Source organism: Anguilla rostrata, chromosome 4 (genome assembly GCF_018555375.3).
Source record: "Anguilla rostrata isolate EN2019 chromosome 4, ASM1855537v3, whole genome shotgun sequence".
Classification (NCBI taxonomy): domain Eukaryota; kingdom Metazoa; phylum Chordata; class Actinopteri; order Anguilliformes; family Anguillidae; genus Anguilla; species Anguilla rostrata.
The window spans coordinates 48,975,527-48,992,835 of NC_057936.1; the positions used below are offsets into that span (position 1 = coordinate 48,975,527).

At 35.7% G+C, this 17,309-nt stretch overlaps 1 protein-coding gene across 2 annotated transcripts; it reads right to left on the minus strand.

The window, feature by feature from the left end:
* Nucleotides 1–1,551: 1,551 nt before the first annotated feature.
* On the minus strand, nt 1,552–17,292 carry plag1 (pleiomorphic adenoma gene 1). Of its 2 annotated transcripts, XM_064332933.1 has the most exons (4): nt 17,161–17,292; nt 10,604–10,693; nt 9,889–10,254; nt 1,552–9,365 (listed from the first exon to the last, which is right to left on the minus strand). In XM_064332933.1, exons 3-4 carry the CDS (start codon nt 10,134–10,136, stop codon nt 8,099–8,101), a joined length of 1,515 nt encoding a protein of 504 aa, XP_064189003.1. In that variant the 5' UTR covers nt 10,137–10,254; nt 10,604–10,693; nt 17,161–17,292; the 3' UTR covers nt 1,552–8,098. The 2 variants fall into 2 exon arrangements, with proteins under 2 accessions (XP_064189003.1, XP_064189004.1); XM_064332934.1 differs by lacking the exon at nt 10,604–10,693.
* Nucleotides 17,293–17,309: the final 17 nt, after the last annotated feature.

Sequence of the window (17,309 nt, forward strand, 5' to 3'; positions counted from 1 at the left end):
AGTGAATTCTTTAGTGTACACAAACATTCACTCAGATCCAACAAAATGTCTCAAAATCACTGGATGGCACTTCAGCTTGTAGCAGGAAAACAATCCAAAACATGCTGTTAAAGCAACCAGTTTTTCAGGGCCAATAAGTCAAATGTTCTTGAATGGCCAAGACAATCACCCAACCTGAATCCAACTGAATAGGCATTTCACTTGTTGAAGACAAGACTGAATCACCCAGCATCTGTTGATGTCTATGGGTCGCAGACTTCAGGCAGTAATCAAATTCAAAGGATTTGCAACCAACTACTAAATATGCCATTTAAAAAAAAAAGCAATAGGTTATTTTAAACCCCATCTAGTGACCACTGTCCACAAGGGAGAACTGAAATCCCAACCCAAGGCATGACACTACCTAACTAGTTGCTCTTAATTGAAACGCTGCCTCTGCGAATGGTTGCCAGGTTGACTCACAACTTGTGTCTTTGTGTGCATTGGTTTTACAGCATCAAAAATGTCAAGCGATGCGTATTACGTTGGACAAGTAACAAATGATATATTTATATAGGAGCTTTGCAATATATTATAACAATGCATTAGTTACACAGATAGCTAGTGATCGGATTGGTCTTATGTGGGCAAGCTGTGTTCGGTGTTGTACGATATACATGTAAACTAACATTAGCTACGATAGAACAATAGGTTGACTGCTAACATTCTTTAAAAGCCAGACCATTGTTGACTCCTGTTTTCCCATGATGTTCATCACTCAACTTTTGAGATGGATAGTGGGGTTTCTTGGGTCTAGTGCTGGTTGGGCTTAGCTGGCTCTCTGGTGGAGCAGTGTACTTACCAACAAAGTCATCCATTTCTTCACTGTAACTAACTGCCAACCAACTACATTTATTCACAAGAAAAAGATGGCTGTGCTACTGGCCCAGAAACGTCTTTTGGAGGTGGCAACCCCAGTATCTGATGCCTCAGATACACGTAAACAACAGTTTAAGGAACAAAAAATACATTTGAAATGATAAATTAATAGCCATTTTAAAATTTTTCAAACTCAATTTTTTTGAGGAAAAGCAATAATTTTACTCTGCGTCTTTCTGCGAAAACAACAAAAATTGTGTCACAGGCCAGATATGTATGGACTGCCCTCTAATCTGTTTCAGGTATGTCACCTATTTTTCAAAAACATTAAATAATACAGCTACCTTATAGTTTTCATAGTTTGGAATATTTGCAAAATATTTTTAACTTTAAAAAACCCATTTAGATACTATTCCAATAATAAAACAAAACTTGTCATGTCTTAGAGGCCCATGCTTTTTAAAGTATGTCATAATGACATTTCATGCCTGCATTTTTAAGTAAAATAATTGCAACAGTGATTTACACACAAATGCGTTTCACTGTTAAATATTTGACCATCACCTTATTAAAATATAAAATGACCGGTAAGTATAAATTTCCCATACAGAAACTTTTCAGATAATTATTAACCTTAGGTGCAGATGTAAATAACTCATGTACCCACATACACAAAGGGTTAATGGAGCCAGATTTGTCATCACATGAACTGAGTCCTTCTTGTATGTTTATTGAACTTTTCATATACTGTTTACACAGTAATAACACTGTAGGCTGTAAACTGCAGCTCTATTGTTTAATAGCAGCAAAGTAGTATGGGGGAAAAAAACAAACAAACAAAAAATCATGTTATTTGCCAGACAATAAATAATCTGTCTCTTTGGATGATGTAAATGTTAGGAAGTTGATGAAAGCTGCAGCATTTCTATTTTACACAGCTTATACACGGATATATGAATTATTTTGTCTATATTTATACAAATACAACAGTAGTTTGTAAAATACATTTAAGTAAAATATACATGATTAGCAACATGAGTCCAACAATCACAGGATGGCATTACTGAAATGTGATGAAAGGAACAAACGATGACACAGCTGGAATGCAGTTTCCCTCTGAACAAATCCATTGCTCTGTAACTCACAATAATTTCCAACAGTGGAGAGCTGTTTCACCAACTTCAACTGTTTCCATTTCAGTCATGCTGAAGGCATTCAACCAAAGTAGCCCCATCTCATTCCCTCCTGAAAACTGCACTTTATGGAGAATTCAATTAATCGTCCCCACGTTTCTGACAGCGGGTATCTATAGGTACAGACACTGTCTCAAGTGCACCAGATCATCTTGTGATATTACAGATAAGTCCATAAAAGACCACACAAGTCACAGTACAAAAATATATGATACGACTAAGCACAATCTCTGTCCATTCAGCTTAAATTGATATTTTGTAAAAACATAACAAACAAACAAACAAAAAAAAATACACACACAAAACAAACAAAAACAATAGGGTGCCAATGCACCTGTGGTGCTTGGCCCCCTAAAATGAACAAGAAAAAAAGAGGTCTGTAGCACCATAAGGAGCTTTCTGAAAAATACATTAGCAGCTTGATCCAATACCAAAATATTGCAGGAGTGTTTCTAACATACACATTCAATATGGTTCTCTTGTACCACTGAAGCTTATATTGAAAGTTGACATGAATTGCTAAAGGTCTGTGTCTCTCACCAAAGGATTACAAATTCCAGAAGCCATCATCCTCTACAAAATGAAATGAAACTGGATTTTCATAAATGTGAACCGCTCTGACCTTAAAGTTGATATAGTTACAATTTATGATAAATATTTTCACTTTTGGAGTAAAATGTTAATATTAATGGCATATTTCACTTTGTGTTTTGGAATGCAGACAATTTTAGATTAGGGTACAATAACTACTATACAAACCAATCAGGTCATGGAAATGCAAATACACTATTGCAATTCATAAACCCATTTGCTCTGGGAAGATATGCGCTGAATATATATTTCAAGAATATAATGCAAAATCCTTAAATAAGCAGAGATGCAATGACAATGATAATGGTAAAATGTGGCAATATGTTTTAAGTGAAATATCAGTAAGAATATTGCCAGAAAATAGCTTCTGTACTACATTCAATACATACATCAATGCAGCACATGGAAAGTATGAAGCTGGTCATTCAACGGACTGAAGGACTGCAAATGTGTTTAGTCACAAACATGAAAATTGACTTAAAAAATAAGGTGGTGCAAGATGTGAAATTTAAAGAATATGCCATTACAAACAGCAAAACTGTTTTGTCTTAAATATTGTACATCCCAAGGAATGTTGTGTTCACAATTGTAGACAATGGCAAAGTAAAAAAAAAAAAAAAAACTTCCATTAACTTAATACCCTTAAGGGAGAGACACAGAAGTTTTGTGCAAGTAAAGCAAAAATGACACTGATAGTAAAAACACTGTAAAAACTGTACCTGTAAAAATAGAAACTTTTAGCATTGTATATACATGTTAACATTTTCTCTAAAGAGCTAAATATGACATCTACAGGCACATACCATTTATAATAAAGGTTCTTTAACAATACAAATGTTCATGAGAAAACTCACAAAGGCATTCAATCTCAGAAAGTGCTATAATTCAAATATGCCCTATATAGAGGCTAACCAAGCATTTTAATAAAACCACATACCTTCAAGATATAGCACATTTCCAACCCAATATCAAAGAAAAAGAACAGACATTCAATACCTTCCTATGACACAAAATGTGGCTCATGATATTTTTTGAAAACTATCTCCCAAAAATAATATAATTAGGGATGACAAAAAATAGTGTGGGGAATTCTTCATGGTGTTTTCCTGCATTAAGAAATAACAGAGCATATAGGAGGGAGGGACAAGCGACAATCAACTGATCAGAGGAATATCACCCACTGACTGCAAATTATAATTATCATAATTAAACCAACATCCATACCATTTATAAACCATTTGTAGTAGATTTTCACAAAAGGTGACGGAAACACTCAAAGCCTAGAATAAAATAGACAATAAGAGAATCTGTAGCCGATAGTACACACAAAGATAAGGAATTTTCTTTCATGGAAACATCACAGGTAGTGTTTTTCCTTTGGGATAATGATCATGGAAAATCTTGGGATGTACACATTCACAAATTACATGAATACACATATACATACTGTACATGTTCTATATATCAAGACTAATGGAGTGAAAACTTAATTTGCGGTTTCCAAATAACATTTATAGGAATACAAATTGAAATATGCAAATTACATGGAATATACAGAATAACAGGCTTTCAACATGTTAGTATATGTGTACAGATATAATTCATGGTTCCAAGATGATGGAAAGATAGAAAATGAGCTTTTAAAAGGTAAAGTTTGGGGGAAAAACCTTTTTGCCAAATTCTTGTACTTGGGTAAAAATGCTAGAAGCACAAACCGATTGCTTTTGATTGGTGGCACTACACTGAAGTGAATGAGGTTCAGAGTTGTGTCTGAGGTCCTTCCTTTACAGACAATGTACAAAACAGTCTCCCTTTATACTGTATGAGGCCATTGGACACTGGCAAACAGCATAAACAGAACTAAGGGAAAAGACTGCACCACAAAACAATGAACTATGAGTACCAAATTCAAACTACAGAAGCTAAACATTTAGAGAGACTGTGTACAACATCAAAGGGTTTTGTAAAAGAGTTGTCAATGCTTTTTGAAAAACAGAATTCTATGACAAGTTGAATTTGGACCAATCACAAAAAAGAAAAAGATTCCACTGTATTCATTCAAAGTAGCAAGTTTCTTGCACAGTATTTTTGATAATAAAAATGCAATTCTACAGGCAACACATATTCTGAGGTGCTGTAGCAATAGAATCACAAAGATTCACAAGCATTCGCACAGACACACACACACACACACACACACACACACACACATATGCACACAGACAGTGCTCTATGATTTAGTGTTCATTCAGAAGTATGTTTTGACAAATGTACTAATTTCTCTAGCATTACAGTAAATTCAAGGTGATCAATCCTCAGAAAAACTCAGTTAACCAGTTTGACCTCATAGTTTCATTAAAACTGTCAGATGGCAGAATCTGTTCTACAACATTCCTCAGTTACAGTATCTTGCACAGAAAAGCACTGGAATGACATTTGTTTCTTAATCAAGCAGTATTTTATGTTTGAAAGTAGATGTAATTATCCATTAGAATAAAAAAATGCATTTTTCAGTGCCTGTTGAAAGTCCTTATATTCTAGTTAGGATAAATTGAATATACAAAATACAAAACCCTGTAAGTGACCACAGATATAGATTGTGATCCTGAACACTTGTTAGAACATATTAAAATGTCTATCTTCATTTTTCATAATTTGCAGGGATTTGACTGTTGATATCAGAGCAACTACCTGATAAATAAAGCATACACTATACAATATACCTAACATATTTCTCCTTTTTTTCTGGCCATGTGACTTTCTTACAAAAAAGATCTATATACATGGTCATATCCTCATCCCATATTACACTCTACCAACTGTGCATCTTATTTTAGAAATATGGGGGCTCTTCAATGCTCATGCCTTTATGTTAATCCTGAAAAAATTAAACAGTAAAGGCAGTCTTCTTTTTCATTTAACATCTAAACTGATAAGCTTAGACAAAAGTTGTATAATTCATGAAAAAAGTTATATTTTAAGATTGGGACAAGGTACAAAAATTAAATACTAATTAAGCTGGGACAGAATGCAACAAGGAACGACTGACAACACTCCATGTCCCCCCCCCCTTATTTAGCAAAACCTCTCTCTCTGCCATTCTGCCATCAAACCTGGTCATTTTTGGTTAAGATACCTTGACAGAAAACAAGACCAGTTAGCATTTCGGTCACTGAGCAATTTGTAATTAACAGCACTGCTGTATCCAATGATCATAAAGTTGGCCTTTTTATTATACGCAAGTCAGAGCCTCCTTTAAGCAATGAATCTGTGGTGATGATGGGTTATCATTCTAGCAATACAGGATCTTACTGTTTCACGGTGGCATGCCAATCAGAGCTTTGCTATTCTTCACAGGAATAACTGATAATTGGCAGTCTGGAGTCATGGATGACCCAAACCATAGAGAATCAACCTTCTGGGTAGCCCAATTCAATTTACAGATAGATATTATAATATAGAAGCATAGAGAATTACAGTTAACATTCTTTGTTACATTAAGTCAATACAAACAATTTGTATAATGTTTAAAAAATATAAAATCTTAAAATATAAAAGTGCTTTTATGCTCATATTTTAATACATAGATGTCTGACATCTTTGTATTTATTGTAATCTATAACATCACATCAGCCCACCCCCCCCCCCTCCCCCATATACCCTTTTCCCTCTACAGCCTTATATACGTAAAATGGTGTTTTGCCAGCGTAAGATCAGGTAAACAATAACGGCATGGTGTTTTCACAGTAGATCGCCTTATTTTAGCCATATCACAACATTCATTTCATTCCAGTAATTCAATGATTAAACTATTTATGAGTTAATGCCGTGACATCTCCCTCTCTTACTGCAGTAGTCAAGTGACAAAATCTAAGGACTGCCACTTCTCATAGCTGCGATAATTATCTTACCCAAACATCACACTTTATAGACATACATTATAACAATAAGCCAACTTCATCATCACCATTTATGCATATGCAAGCACAAATTTCCTTCATTCACACAAACACTCACACAGGTAAGAACTAATACAGAGTAAAATAATAGCTGTAGACAGGCCAAACCACATTTTTGCAACCTCCTGCACATTCTCCCAGAAAAATGTTTAAGTGGGATAAATCACAACTCCACTGCACATTTAAAACCTTCAGCTAAAAACAAACAAAGATGTAAATTAACATATACACGCTCACAAAAAAAAATGCATACACAAACATGATTTATAGAGTCCAGATATTTGCCAACAACCGCTTATTTCGAAAACATATCGGACTAGCAAAATATTATGGTTTCCTGCAAGGGGATGGGCCTACCTTCTTCACACTGAATACGTGAATACACTTGTATATATTGATTAATGGCAGCCGTCCTGACTTCAATACAGGTCACTTCCTTAAATTCCAATGGCAAAATCTGCAGCACACCTGATTCAATGATCAAAGGGAAATTCCCCCATGCTTAAGAGCTCAGTCGTGACTAATTCCCTGTTGAATATAGATGGTCCACCCAAAAAACACTACTTGTACTTGCAGTGCTGTAAAACGAGAGTTTTTGCCTTTTTTAACTTTTTAAAGTTATGTCTAGTCCCTTTATACGTATTGAAAGTAAGCAGAGCAACAATATCTTTACTTAGTGTCGTATTTTAAGTGTTTGAGAGGGTATGGAGCAGCAGCATCAAATAAAACAAATCAGACAAAACAGAACATTCTACTTGGCTCTTAAATACATTTTTTGGTTGGTTTTGGTTTTGAAGAGGCCTAGCAAATGTTAACATCACATGGGGCTTACTCTTTTCAGTACCTCATGGTTTTTAAAAGCTTATCTTTTACCTACAACATTTAAAATCAACAGATGTAATGGGATTTAGAGATCCACTACAAGTTCAAAGTGCTATCTGAAAACATTGTTTAAAAAAATCTACATACTAAACAAACTGCTATAAGGTAGGGAGGTTGAGTTGTGCTAAAATATCACTGCAACCGCATTCCTAAATATAACTATTTAAACATACCTCTCCAAATCCAAAATCCTATTTAACAAAAAAAATAAAAAAAATTTGATTGTAGGAGTCATATCTTAACAGGTGTGTCCTTTTTATGAAAGTGATCGTGGTAGCCGCAAATGATTATTAAATTTAATACTGAACTGAAAGGAAAATATTAAACAATATCTATGGGTTGTGTTATGTGGTAGAGCCAAACCACACTCCTGTTAGTTTTGAACAATTTATCCCTATATGTATCAATACATATTTAGATATATATTGACATAGATATCCAAATATCAATATATGTTTACAGACATTTAAATATAAATAGGTATGTTTCTGTATATATATGTGAATACACATACATATACGTAATATGTGTGATGTACATTTGTGTAGACGGAATATGTTACTGGCTTCAAAAAATTTGGCAGATACATACATTTTGTGGCAGAGCCTCAGACTGTTACTGAAAAGCTTGATGAAAGCGAGGCAGGGTGGTCGTGGAGTTTAGGTTGGATGCGAACGATGAGGACAGCCCGTGGAGGGGGCTGACACACACCCCACTTCCTGGGTCCTGGGGCTCCTGGGACTGTGGAGGGAGCTGAGGGAGAGAGAGTGCTTCCTCTTGGGCGTAGCCGATTCCAAGGCCTCCCCCTGGAACAGACTGGCTGTATGGGGGCCCATTCAAAGGGAGGAAGTTAAACAGCTGGGAGAAGTCTAAGGAGGAGGAGTGAAGGGATTCACTGGCCGAGGCAACGCCCGAGATTTTTGGGAGAGAGACATCCTCCGACGTCTCGTCAAGACCTACTTGGGGCTCTAAATCTAGTTTTGAAGCAGTGATCGGTGTGTCCTCTGATGAGGACGGCATATTGCTTTGTAGTTCCATTAGATAGCTTTCTATTTCTCCCTTTAATGGCTGTTCTTTTTCCGGCATGGAAAGAGCATACGAGGTAGAACCAAGCTGGTATTTTAAAGAGAATTGGTGGGAGGGGTGGACAGTCGAGTCCATGTCTAGGGGACAGGTCATCCCTAAAGGCAGGGTCGTGGAGACCATTTGGTGTGTAGGTCCACTGCTCTGCATGGACTGGATCTGGGTGTTGAAGATGTTCAGCTGCAAAGTATTGGCAAATGGCTTGGAGGCAAGCTCACTGGAAGATATTGACATCATCGAATGCAATTCGTCTTTGACTGGCACAGTTATGTTACAGGAGAACGGGTCCAAAAGATCCATGGGCTCCGTTTTGACTTTTAGTAGTTCTTGCGTGTGGCTTTTCTTCATGTGTCGGGTGAGATGGTCCTTGCGGCCAAACCTCTGTGCGCAGTACTGGCAGAGGAAGTCCTTCCTCCCAGTGTGCACGACCATGTGCCTTCGAACGTCCTTGCGGGTGTAGAAGCGGCGGTCGCAGTGCTCGCACTGGTGCTTCTTCTCTTTGGTCCCACCTGAAGACTTCCCAGCGTGAGTCTTCAGGTGCTCCAGTAGCACGCCAGTGCTGGCAAACGTCTGCTGGCAGACCTTGCAGGTGAGGTCGCCATTGTTGGCAGCGTGTAAGGCCAGGTGGCGCTTGAAGCCCAGCTTTGTGTTGTAGTTCTTGCCGCATTCTTCACAGGTGAACGCCTCTTTGTTTGGATCATGTGTGTGAAGGTGATTCTTTAGGTGGTCCTTGCGATGGAACATTTTCTCACAATAATTACACTTGTGGGTTTTCTCTGGAGAATGAGTAGCCATATGCCTTTAAACATAGATATAATCTGTAAGCAATTGGTTTTGAGCAATGTATCCATTTATTCTTTAAAAAAATAGAAATATAATGTGGAGTTACTGAAACCAAATAACAGCAAATGCTGTCATGTCTTTCCTTAACAAATTTAAGCTATAAGACAAAAATGCTAAAAAGTAATACCCTTTTACATCATCTTTTCAATATATCAAATATGGAGGCATTAAAAGAAATGGAGCATCAACAGTTCAGTATATAAATTATTTTTAAGCTTTCAATTAATACTATTCACTGACTCCAAAATGCTTAAATTAGCATAAAATGCCTAACATCCTCTAATATTTTTGATGCCAAGGATGAGTTTAAAATAGCATCTTACTCCAATTCTGCTGACATACATTGAACTCATTAATTTGATTACAACAAATGTGCAGCTCACTGAACACAAAAAGCTTGTAGGTTTATGGTGTTTTCACTGTACAAATGCTTGTCAAGCTTCAGCTACTATAGCTAAGCCCGAAAGAGAATGCAATACCTTAGCAGCTTGTATTTAGAAACAAAGGCCTTGCTGCAGTCTTGGTGTGTACACCGGTACGGGCGCTCGCCGGTGTGTGAGTAAGAGTGGACCTTCAATTTCTCAACACTGTTAAAGGCCTTCTCACACAGCTGGCAGGGGAAATTTTTCCTGGGCTTGCCTTCACTTCTCTTACGCTTCCCTGTTGCTGACAGGACCCTCTGGGTATCCTTAACTTCTTCTAAATCCCCAGGTATTACCGTGGCCATTGCAGCCTAAGGCAGGCCTACAAGTTGGACAATTATGTTCTGCCCAGATATCGTAAATGTTTGTGCTTTGGGAACACTCTCCAGTTTCATGTGATCAACACTGTGAGCACAGAGAGACCTAGAAGAGAGAGAGAGAGAGAAATTTAAATGAATAGATGAACAATCAAAACAACAACAATTAAATGATCTCATCACTGATCGTTCTGTAGTTCAGTAGTTAAATCTACAGCAATGAAAGAGGCATCTGCCATTCCAAAGCAGACATCACAGTTACTTTTGTAATGCACTGTTGGTGCAGAGACAGCCAGTAATACAGCCCAGCCCTCCAAAACTTATCTCTCTCTGGACTGAAGCTACTCAGACATTGTAGCCTTTGCCAAGATAGTATCTTCAAGAAATACCTCCTTAGTGTAGCCACATCTAAATGATAACTAATATGAAATTACTTAGCATATGTCAAAGCACACCTGATGGAAGAAAAAGTCACTCTTCTTTGATGTGCTCATCTAAATATACTTGAAGATGACAAGACCATAATACTTCCCATGGTTGAGAATCTAAGAAAAACAAAACAAAAAACTGTTATGAAGGTTTGTACCGGGAAGGAATCTAGACTTATGATCTGCTTATAGTGCAATCACGCCTGTATTTCTTGAGACCAAATCCTACCAAGTGAATCAAAACTTCAAGACTCAAGAATACAGGCTGAAGGCCATGGCTTCAAAATGTGGATAGCTGGAAAAGTCAAGGATATCTGGAACCACAATTCCATACCAAGGTCACTGTAATTAATTCTGTTAAAAGAAGTACCACTACAGAAATACCCAATCTAGTGTATGCTTACTATTTTTACACTAAATAAAATAAAAACATATTCAACCTACAGACAAACCATATATGAAACCCTGTGGATGCAAAAGAACATTATGAAAAATGTACATTGGAGCCTGTAAACATTTGGACATTGATGCAATTTTTGTTTTGGCTTTGTATTCCAGAACATTGGCTTGGACTGTTTTCATTTCAGGGTATTTACATCCATATCAGGTGATCCATATAGAAATGACATAGATCCCAACCCATTTTAGGGGACCAAAAGTGATAAATTGGACATAATCTTAAATAAAGCAGTGACATTTATAGCTTGGTTGCTAATAATTTACATTCGACGACTGCCTGAAGTCTGTGAGCCATAGATATCACCAGATGCTGGGTATCTTCCCTGGTGATGCTCTGCCAGGCCTGTACAGCAGTCCTATTCCGTTCCTATTTGTTTTTTGGGGCGTTTTGCCTTCAGTCTCATCTTTAGCAAGAAAAATGCATGGTTCAATTGGATTCAGGTTGAGTGACTGGCCAGTCAATAATTCTTTTGGCCCTGAAAAACCCCCTGGTTGCTTTAGCAGTGTGACAAGTGGCAGCCTTACACGCCCTAGCCATGACACTTGTTCCATTTTTCACCATCTGCTGTTATTCTTGTGTAGTTTGCCTACATCCTGAAGAGTGTCCTGCTTGATGGACAAAAATAGGTTTTTCCTCACGACTTATAAGTATTCTTTGATCATCCACTACAGTGGCCTTCTGTGGACTACCAGGTTGTTTGCTGCAGCTGAGCTCAGCAATGAGTTCTTGCTTCTTATCAATGTTACAAATAGTTGATTTTGACACACGCATTGGTTTGGCTATGCCTCCGATCGATTTATTATGTTTTTTTTATGTGCTGCTTTACTGGAATTGACAAGTCATGTTCATGTTGAGAAACAATAGCAACAGACTCCAAATGCAAATGCCACACCTAGACCTTTTGCTATTTTAACAACTCTAGACCTTTTGCTGTTTTACTTGTACATGATCTAATGATGCAATGACACACAGCTGGCCAAGAAACAGCTGAGCAGCCAATTATCCAATTACTGTTGGTCGCTCAAAATGGTGGGTGACTATGTATAAAAGGGGTTATTCCTACATGGATCACACAGTTTAGATGTAAATACCCTCAAATTAAAGCTGACATTCACTTCAACCTCACATGCATTGTTTTAATTCAAATTCAACATGCAGAACTAGGGAGCTAAAACAACAAATATTGTGTCACTGTCCAAATACTTACAGACTTCAATGTACATTTTGGAAAAGTGGCATCATTAAATCCTCCCTACTAGTAGAGAACAGCTTTCATATCATACTCATCCCATGTTAATCAAGCTTATCCCTGTACTTATTTAATATATTTTTATGTCTGTGTATGTCAATTCAGGTTCCCATTTGGTTTCAATGGTTACAAATTTTAATTTCAAATCCAGCTTTTAACTTACTAAAGTGGCCACAGATAAGGAGGGGAGAATAATTTCTTCCATTTGTGATAACTATCATATTAATCCCATTTAACTTAAAATCTTCCTAATTAATGGAATGTGACTTGCAGATGAATACCTTTCTCTATGAAGGTCCCTGGCAAACAACATGCAAGGCTCTTTAAATGAACAAGCCATGCATATCTCCTTTTGATGGAACTAGCATCCTTCAGGATGTATACATGAAAAATATGATTGTTAGAGCTGGATAAAATGGATAAATCTTGAGATCCCTTGCTTCATGAACCCAACTCAGCACCAGATCTTCCATGCCTTCATAGTATAAAATTATTTATCATGTCTCCCTTGGCTGTACTTTCCTTGCATTCATTGTAACTCGAATTATGGAATCAGAGGTTTGTATTGGCAGATGCAATTCACTGTACTTCCCAATTGTCTCGCAATTTCATTCAAATTATTTTATTGTAGTAAAATACATACGGATATGAAAGCTACAAATTTGGGATGACTGGACCTATTCATAACGTTTAAGAAAGGTTCTATATAAATTTATACAGAAGTCACTGATTTATAAAAAAGTGGCAAAAACTGAAAGCAAAAGCCAGGATTTGCACTGTATGTTTGGAATTAAAAGCTCCTATCCCAAAAGATTCTTAACCATTGTACATGTAAAAAAGAAAAACATATTATTCATGTATAAAAATGAATAAAAAAACTTGAGTCTGGTTATTTTAATTAGTTCTAATTATTCTAATTGTAGTTCTATATTTTCTACATTCTTCACAATAGGTCTATAAACATAATTCAACGGTTGCAACTTGGAAAATAAATGGTTTCAGAACTTCAGTCTCAGTACATTTCTGTATAGCCACAGAGCACTTTCCACAATTATTTTACATTCTCAATACAAACAGATTTAAATAAAATAATTTTCAAAAGTTTCAAGGGAAATGTTTGAATTTATTGCAATTAAGTTATTAATGATTTGTGTCAAAGCAGAGTTCAGGTTACCAGAAATTACTTAAGTGGAGTTAAGTTTAACCGTACATTAGTTAAACTTAATACACTGAAAATAGGTTTATGTAAAATGGAACTCACTACATAATTCTGATGCAAATTAAATGTATAAATTGGTATAAAAACATAATCAATTTCAGTGTAAAGATATACAACTAATACACCATTTGGATTTGAAAGAAAGATATTCAAACAGAAATAATGACTTAATCAAGATCGTCTCCACAAAGTTGAATAAATGGATTGTGGACATGAAAAGCTTTGTAAACAATTTATTATCTTACAGAATACATGCAGAAAAAAATATAAGGTACTGCACATAAATACTGTATCGTTTTACAAATACTACACTGAATATTATTTGAAAGTATGGTGAACAACGTGAATAAGAAAATAATCATTAAAAACACAGAGAATCTCTCCAATAAAATTGTCATTTCCCTACACATTTCTAAGAATACTACAAACCTTTTAGATTTTACTTATTTGGATCTATTAATTGCTATGTATTTATCTAAAATATTTTATATAGCCTACTTTCTTTTGTAAAGCATACACATGAATAGTATGCCTTCTTTCAGTCTTATAATCTGCTATACTAAGTTAATGTTATTAACTTTAAGACTAAATTTGATTTTAATTATTACAAACATACAAAAAATGGAAAAACTAATCTTGTTTGTCACAGGATACAATAACTTTGAAACATAACTCTGAGACTCATCTGCCTAATCCCACAGAAAGCTGGGGCAGATAATGATTTTATATATATTTCTGCAGAATTAAGCACATCAACCTGTCAGTGAAAGGTTTTCCTAACTGCAGTCATGTTAAAGAAACAAATGACTTTAATGTGTGTTTTTGTCTTTAGTATCTGTGAACATGCCTATATTTATTTGCCAAATTTATTTTAATCTCCAAATCATTTAATTTCTTGAAACAATTTGATTAATCCATGCAAGACACACAAGACAAGATGCTTTAAAAAAAAGTAACAAAACCAGCTTCAGTCCATAAAAATGTTGCTAAATATGTTGGAAAAATAGACATGATAAATATAATCTAAAGCTAAAGATCACACTGAGATAATCGCTTTGTGTAATTTTTAATGTGCTTCAAGTTGTTCAGATGAAATGTTAATTTTAAGTAGCCAACACTTGAATCATAGATCACAGAAGCTCTCAAATACAAGCACTGTTGCTTGTAGATTAATCCCTAACTTCAGCATCCAGTATCAGATCAAGCTAGGACAGTCATTTTAATGACACCACATGTAATCACATTGCAATGTTTTAAACATCTGTCAGAAACATCCAACAAAAAACTAATTGTAAAATGACAAACATTTGAAAATACTCAAGACGGTTATAATGACCAAGCATTTATTTACATGACAACTTCTTTACTGTTTCTTGGTAAAGGAGAAACAAGATAGCCGATGTTGAAATGCCACATGCATTAAATCGTACAACATATTATTAACATACTAATAATACCAGAGTAATAATCTAAATACTATTTAAAAGCTACTTTCACAACTTGCCTGATTCCAGAACTTACACAAAGATTCACTGTGCCTTTAATTGAGTTGTCTCTAAATATAATATCCAACTGATTGAAACACAAACAGCAATTCTTGTTAAGAACTTGAGAAACTTAGACAGCTCCATCTCATTAAATACTCTCTAGTAAGGCACAAAAGCTGTTGAATTACATGTCTCCCAAATCTAAAAACCATAAAACTCTGTCCCAATCAGCAAGACGCTAGAGCCCATCAATATGGAATTAATTTTGTTAATGAAATAATTACTTTGATCACATATTGACAATTGTGAAAGCGAGGACTGGGTAAATAGTGTTTTAATGACTACTATTCTCCAACGTATTTTAAAACATGTACAACCATTTAGGCTAATCCATAACAAACAACGAATCATACAAAAGAAAACAGAAGAGTAACCTGTATACCAATGCATGCAGAAAAAAACAACAAAAAAAAACAAACATGAAATCGACCATCATGTCAAAACATTGCAAATATTCTGAAAACATTTAAACGTAGGCTACATCTTAAGGGTTTTAGACAGCACTGACATAACGATATTGTCGCGTAACCTACATTTATATCTAGACTAGCTTGTGCAAATATACATGATGGAAACGCGGTTACATTTTTTGGTTCAGTATCAAGGAATTCAAAGAATACCCCAGTATAACAACATAGTGAATCCAAAAATAAGCGAAGGAGCAGAAACACTGCAGCCATAATAATGCTACTGTCTCTTTAAGATGCCAAACTCCTCGTTCCCACGTGAAACCAACATCGGCAGTACTTCAAAGTATTCAAAACAGCTATAGATTGATTCTCATGGCATCAAACATGAAATTTAAGCATTAAACATATTACTGCATGCATAAACTGTAGTCGAGATTTTAAAAAGTATGCACTGGTTGCGAAAAAGCACGCTCAAAAACAGAGCAACTCGACACATGCATGGTGTTATGCCATGCTTTGGCTACTGTCCTTAAATTTTTGATTACTTAACATTCATATTCAACGTACATAGAAAACAGCATTTGAACTGCAAAAATGGAGCATCCTTCCACTATACACAAGTGTACATAAATGTAAAGAAACTGATCAATCACCAAGAATAGCATACTAAGCGTTTCAAAAGAAAACAGCAAGTTTATCAAGCGAAGAACATGCATGGGCTACAGGCTACAGAGAGCTAACCACTTATGAAACAAGTCCCATCAAAACAAAATAAGATCTCCAAACACAGCCTTGCAATTCTTTCTTTGATTTCTGCCGTGCACGGCCAATGGGTGAATTGTTGCAATATAAAAGGTTTGAAGATATTGATCTTGATGGAAACAAGGCATTATCATTACAGGCAATATTTTACATTTCAACAGCTTAAGTTAATAATGGTGTTCATAGATAAATAATCGAAGAGAATGCATCTCTAAGGAAATGTTTAGCATAGCATAATTAGTTTCCCTTCAGTTCTCCCTCCATTTTGGTTGTTTATGATATTGACAAGCAACTTCTCTTATTCGTCACTAATCTGTTTAGCTAGCTTTCCCATTGCTGCACTACAACTTCTGAAAGTACTCTAACATTTCTTCCCATATAACCAGCTTTGATCGACTATCTATTTGTAAATTAAATTCAAATTAAATGGCATTCATTATATTTCATTTTTAAACGCAGACAGGAAAATGCCAACTTTCTACTATCGACAGGCGCATGTATACACATTTATTTCTGTACACATATGTCAAAACTGAAGTAGGGTGAAGGCAACGTGCATTTAAAATCATTTTCCAAAATCAGTTTGATTTGTGTTCCCCGTTCGGATGTCAGCAGTGTTGTTATTATATTCAGGAGAGAAAAAAACTTAAGCTAACTATCTTTCCAAAACTTTTTTGCAACTTTTTATTGCACTACTGATTCCCTATGATGGTTGACATGAATTGGCGTGCGACGTGATATGACACTAACTTTTAACACAATTTATTTAAAATTTCTTCATATTTATGTCTTCCTTTGGCTTTCTCTGAGGTCCCAAACAGGGGGCTGATTAACGCAAACTTTTTTTCCCTGCTCACCCCTCTCCCATAATTTGAATAACCCCGATATTTTAATTCAAGAAGGAAGTAACAATTTACTTAATTTACGCCAAACTTACCGCGGGAGCCTTAACATCCTTTCTACGGTCTTTTTCTTGACTTTCAACTATTTTCCGAATTTTTAATAATTTTTTTCTCATATTTTTTGCTGGACGCGGCGGGCCTGAAAATTGTTTGCTTTCCCCTCTTTCCAGCAGCCATTGTATGC

Excerpts from the sequence above, each read along its gene's own strand:
- plag1 (XM_064332934.1), bottom strand. The coding sequence starts at position 10,136 with ATGGCCACGGTAATACCTGGGGATTTAGAAGAAGTTAAGGATACCCAG. Across the intron at positions 9,366-9,888 it reads TCTAAATACAAGCTGCTAAG|GCATATGGCTACTCATTCTC; the intron begins GTATTGCATTCT and ends CTATGTTTAAAG.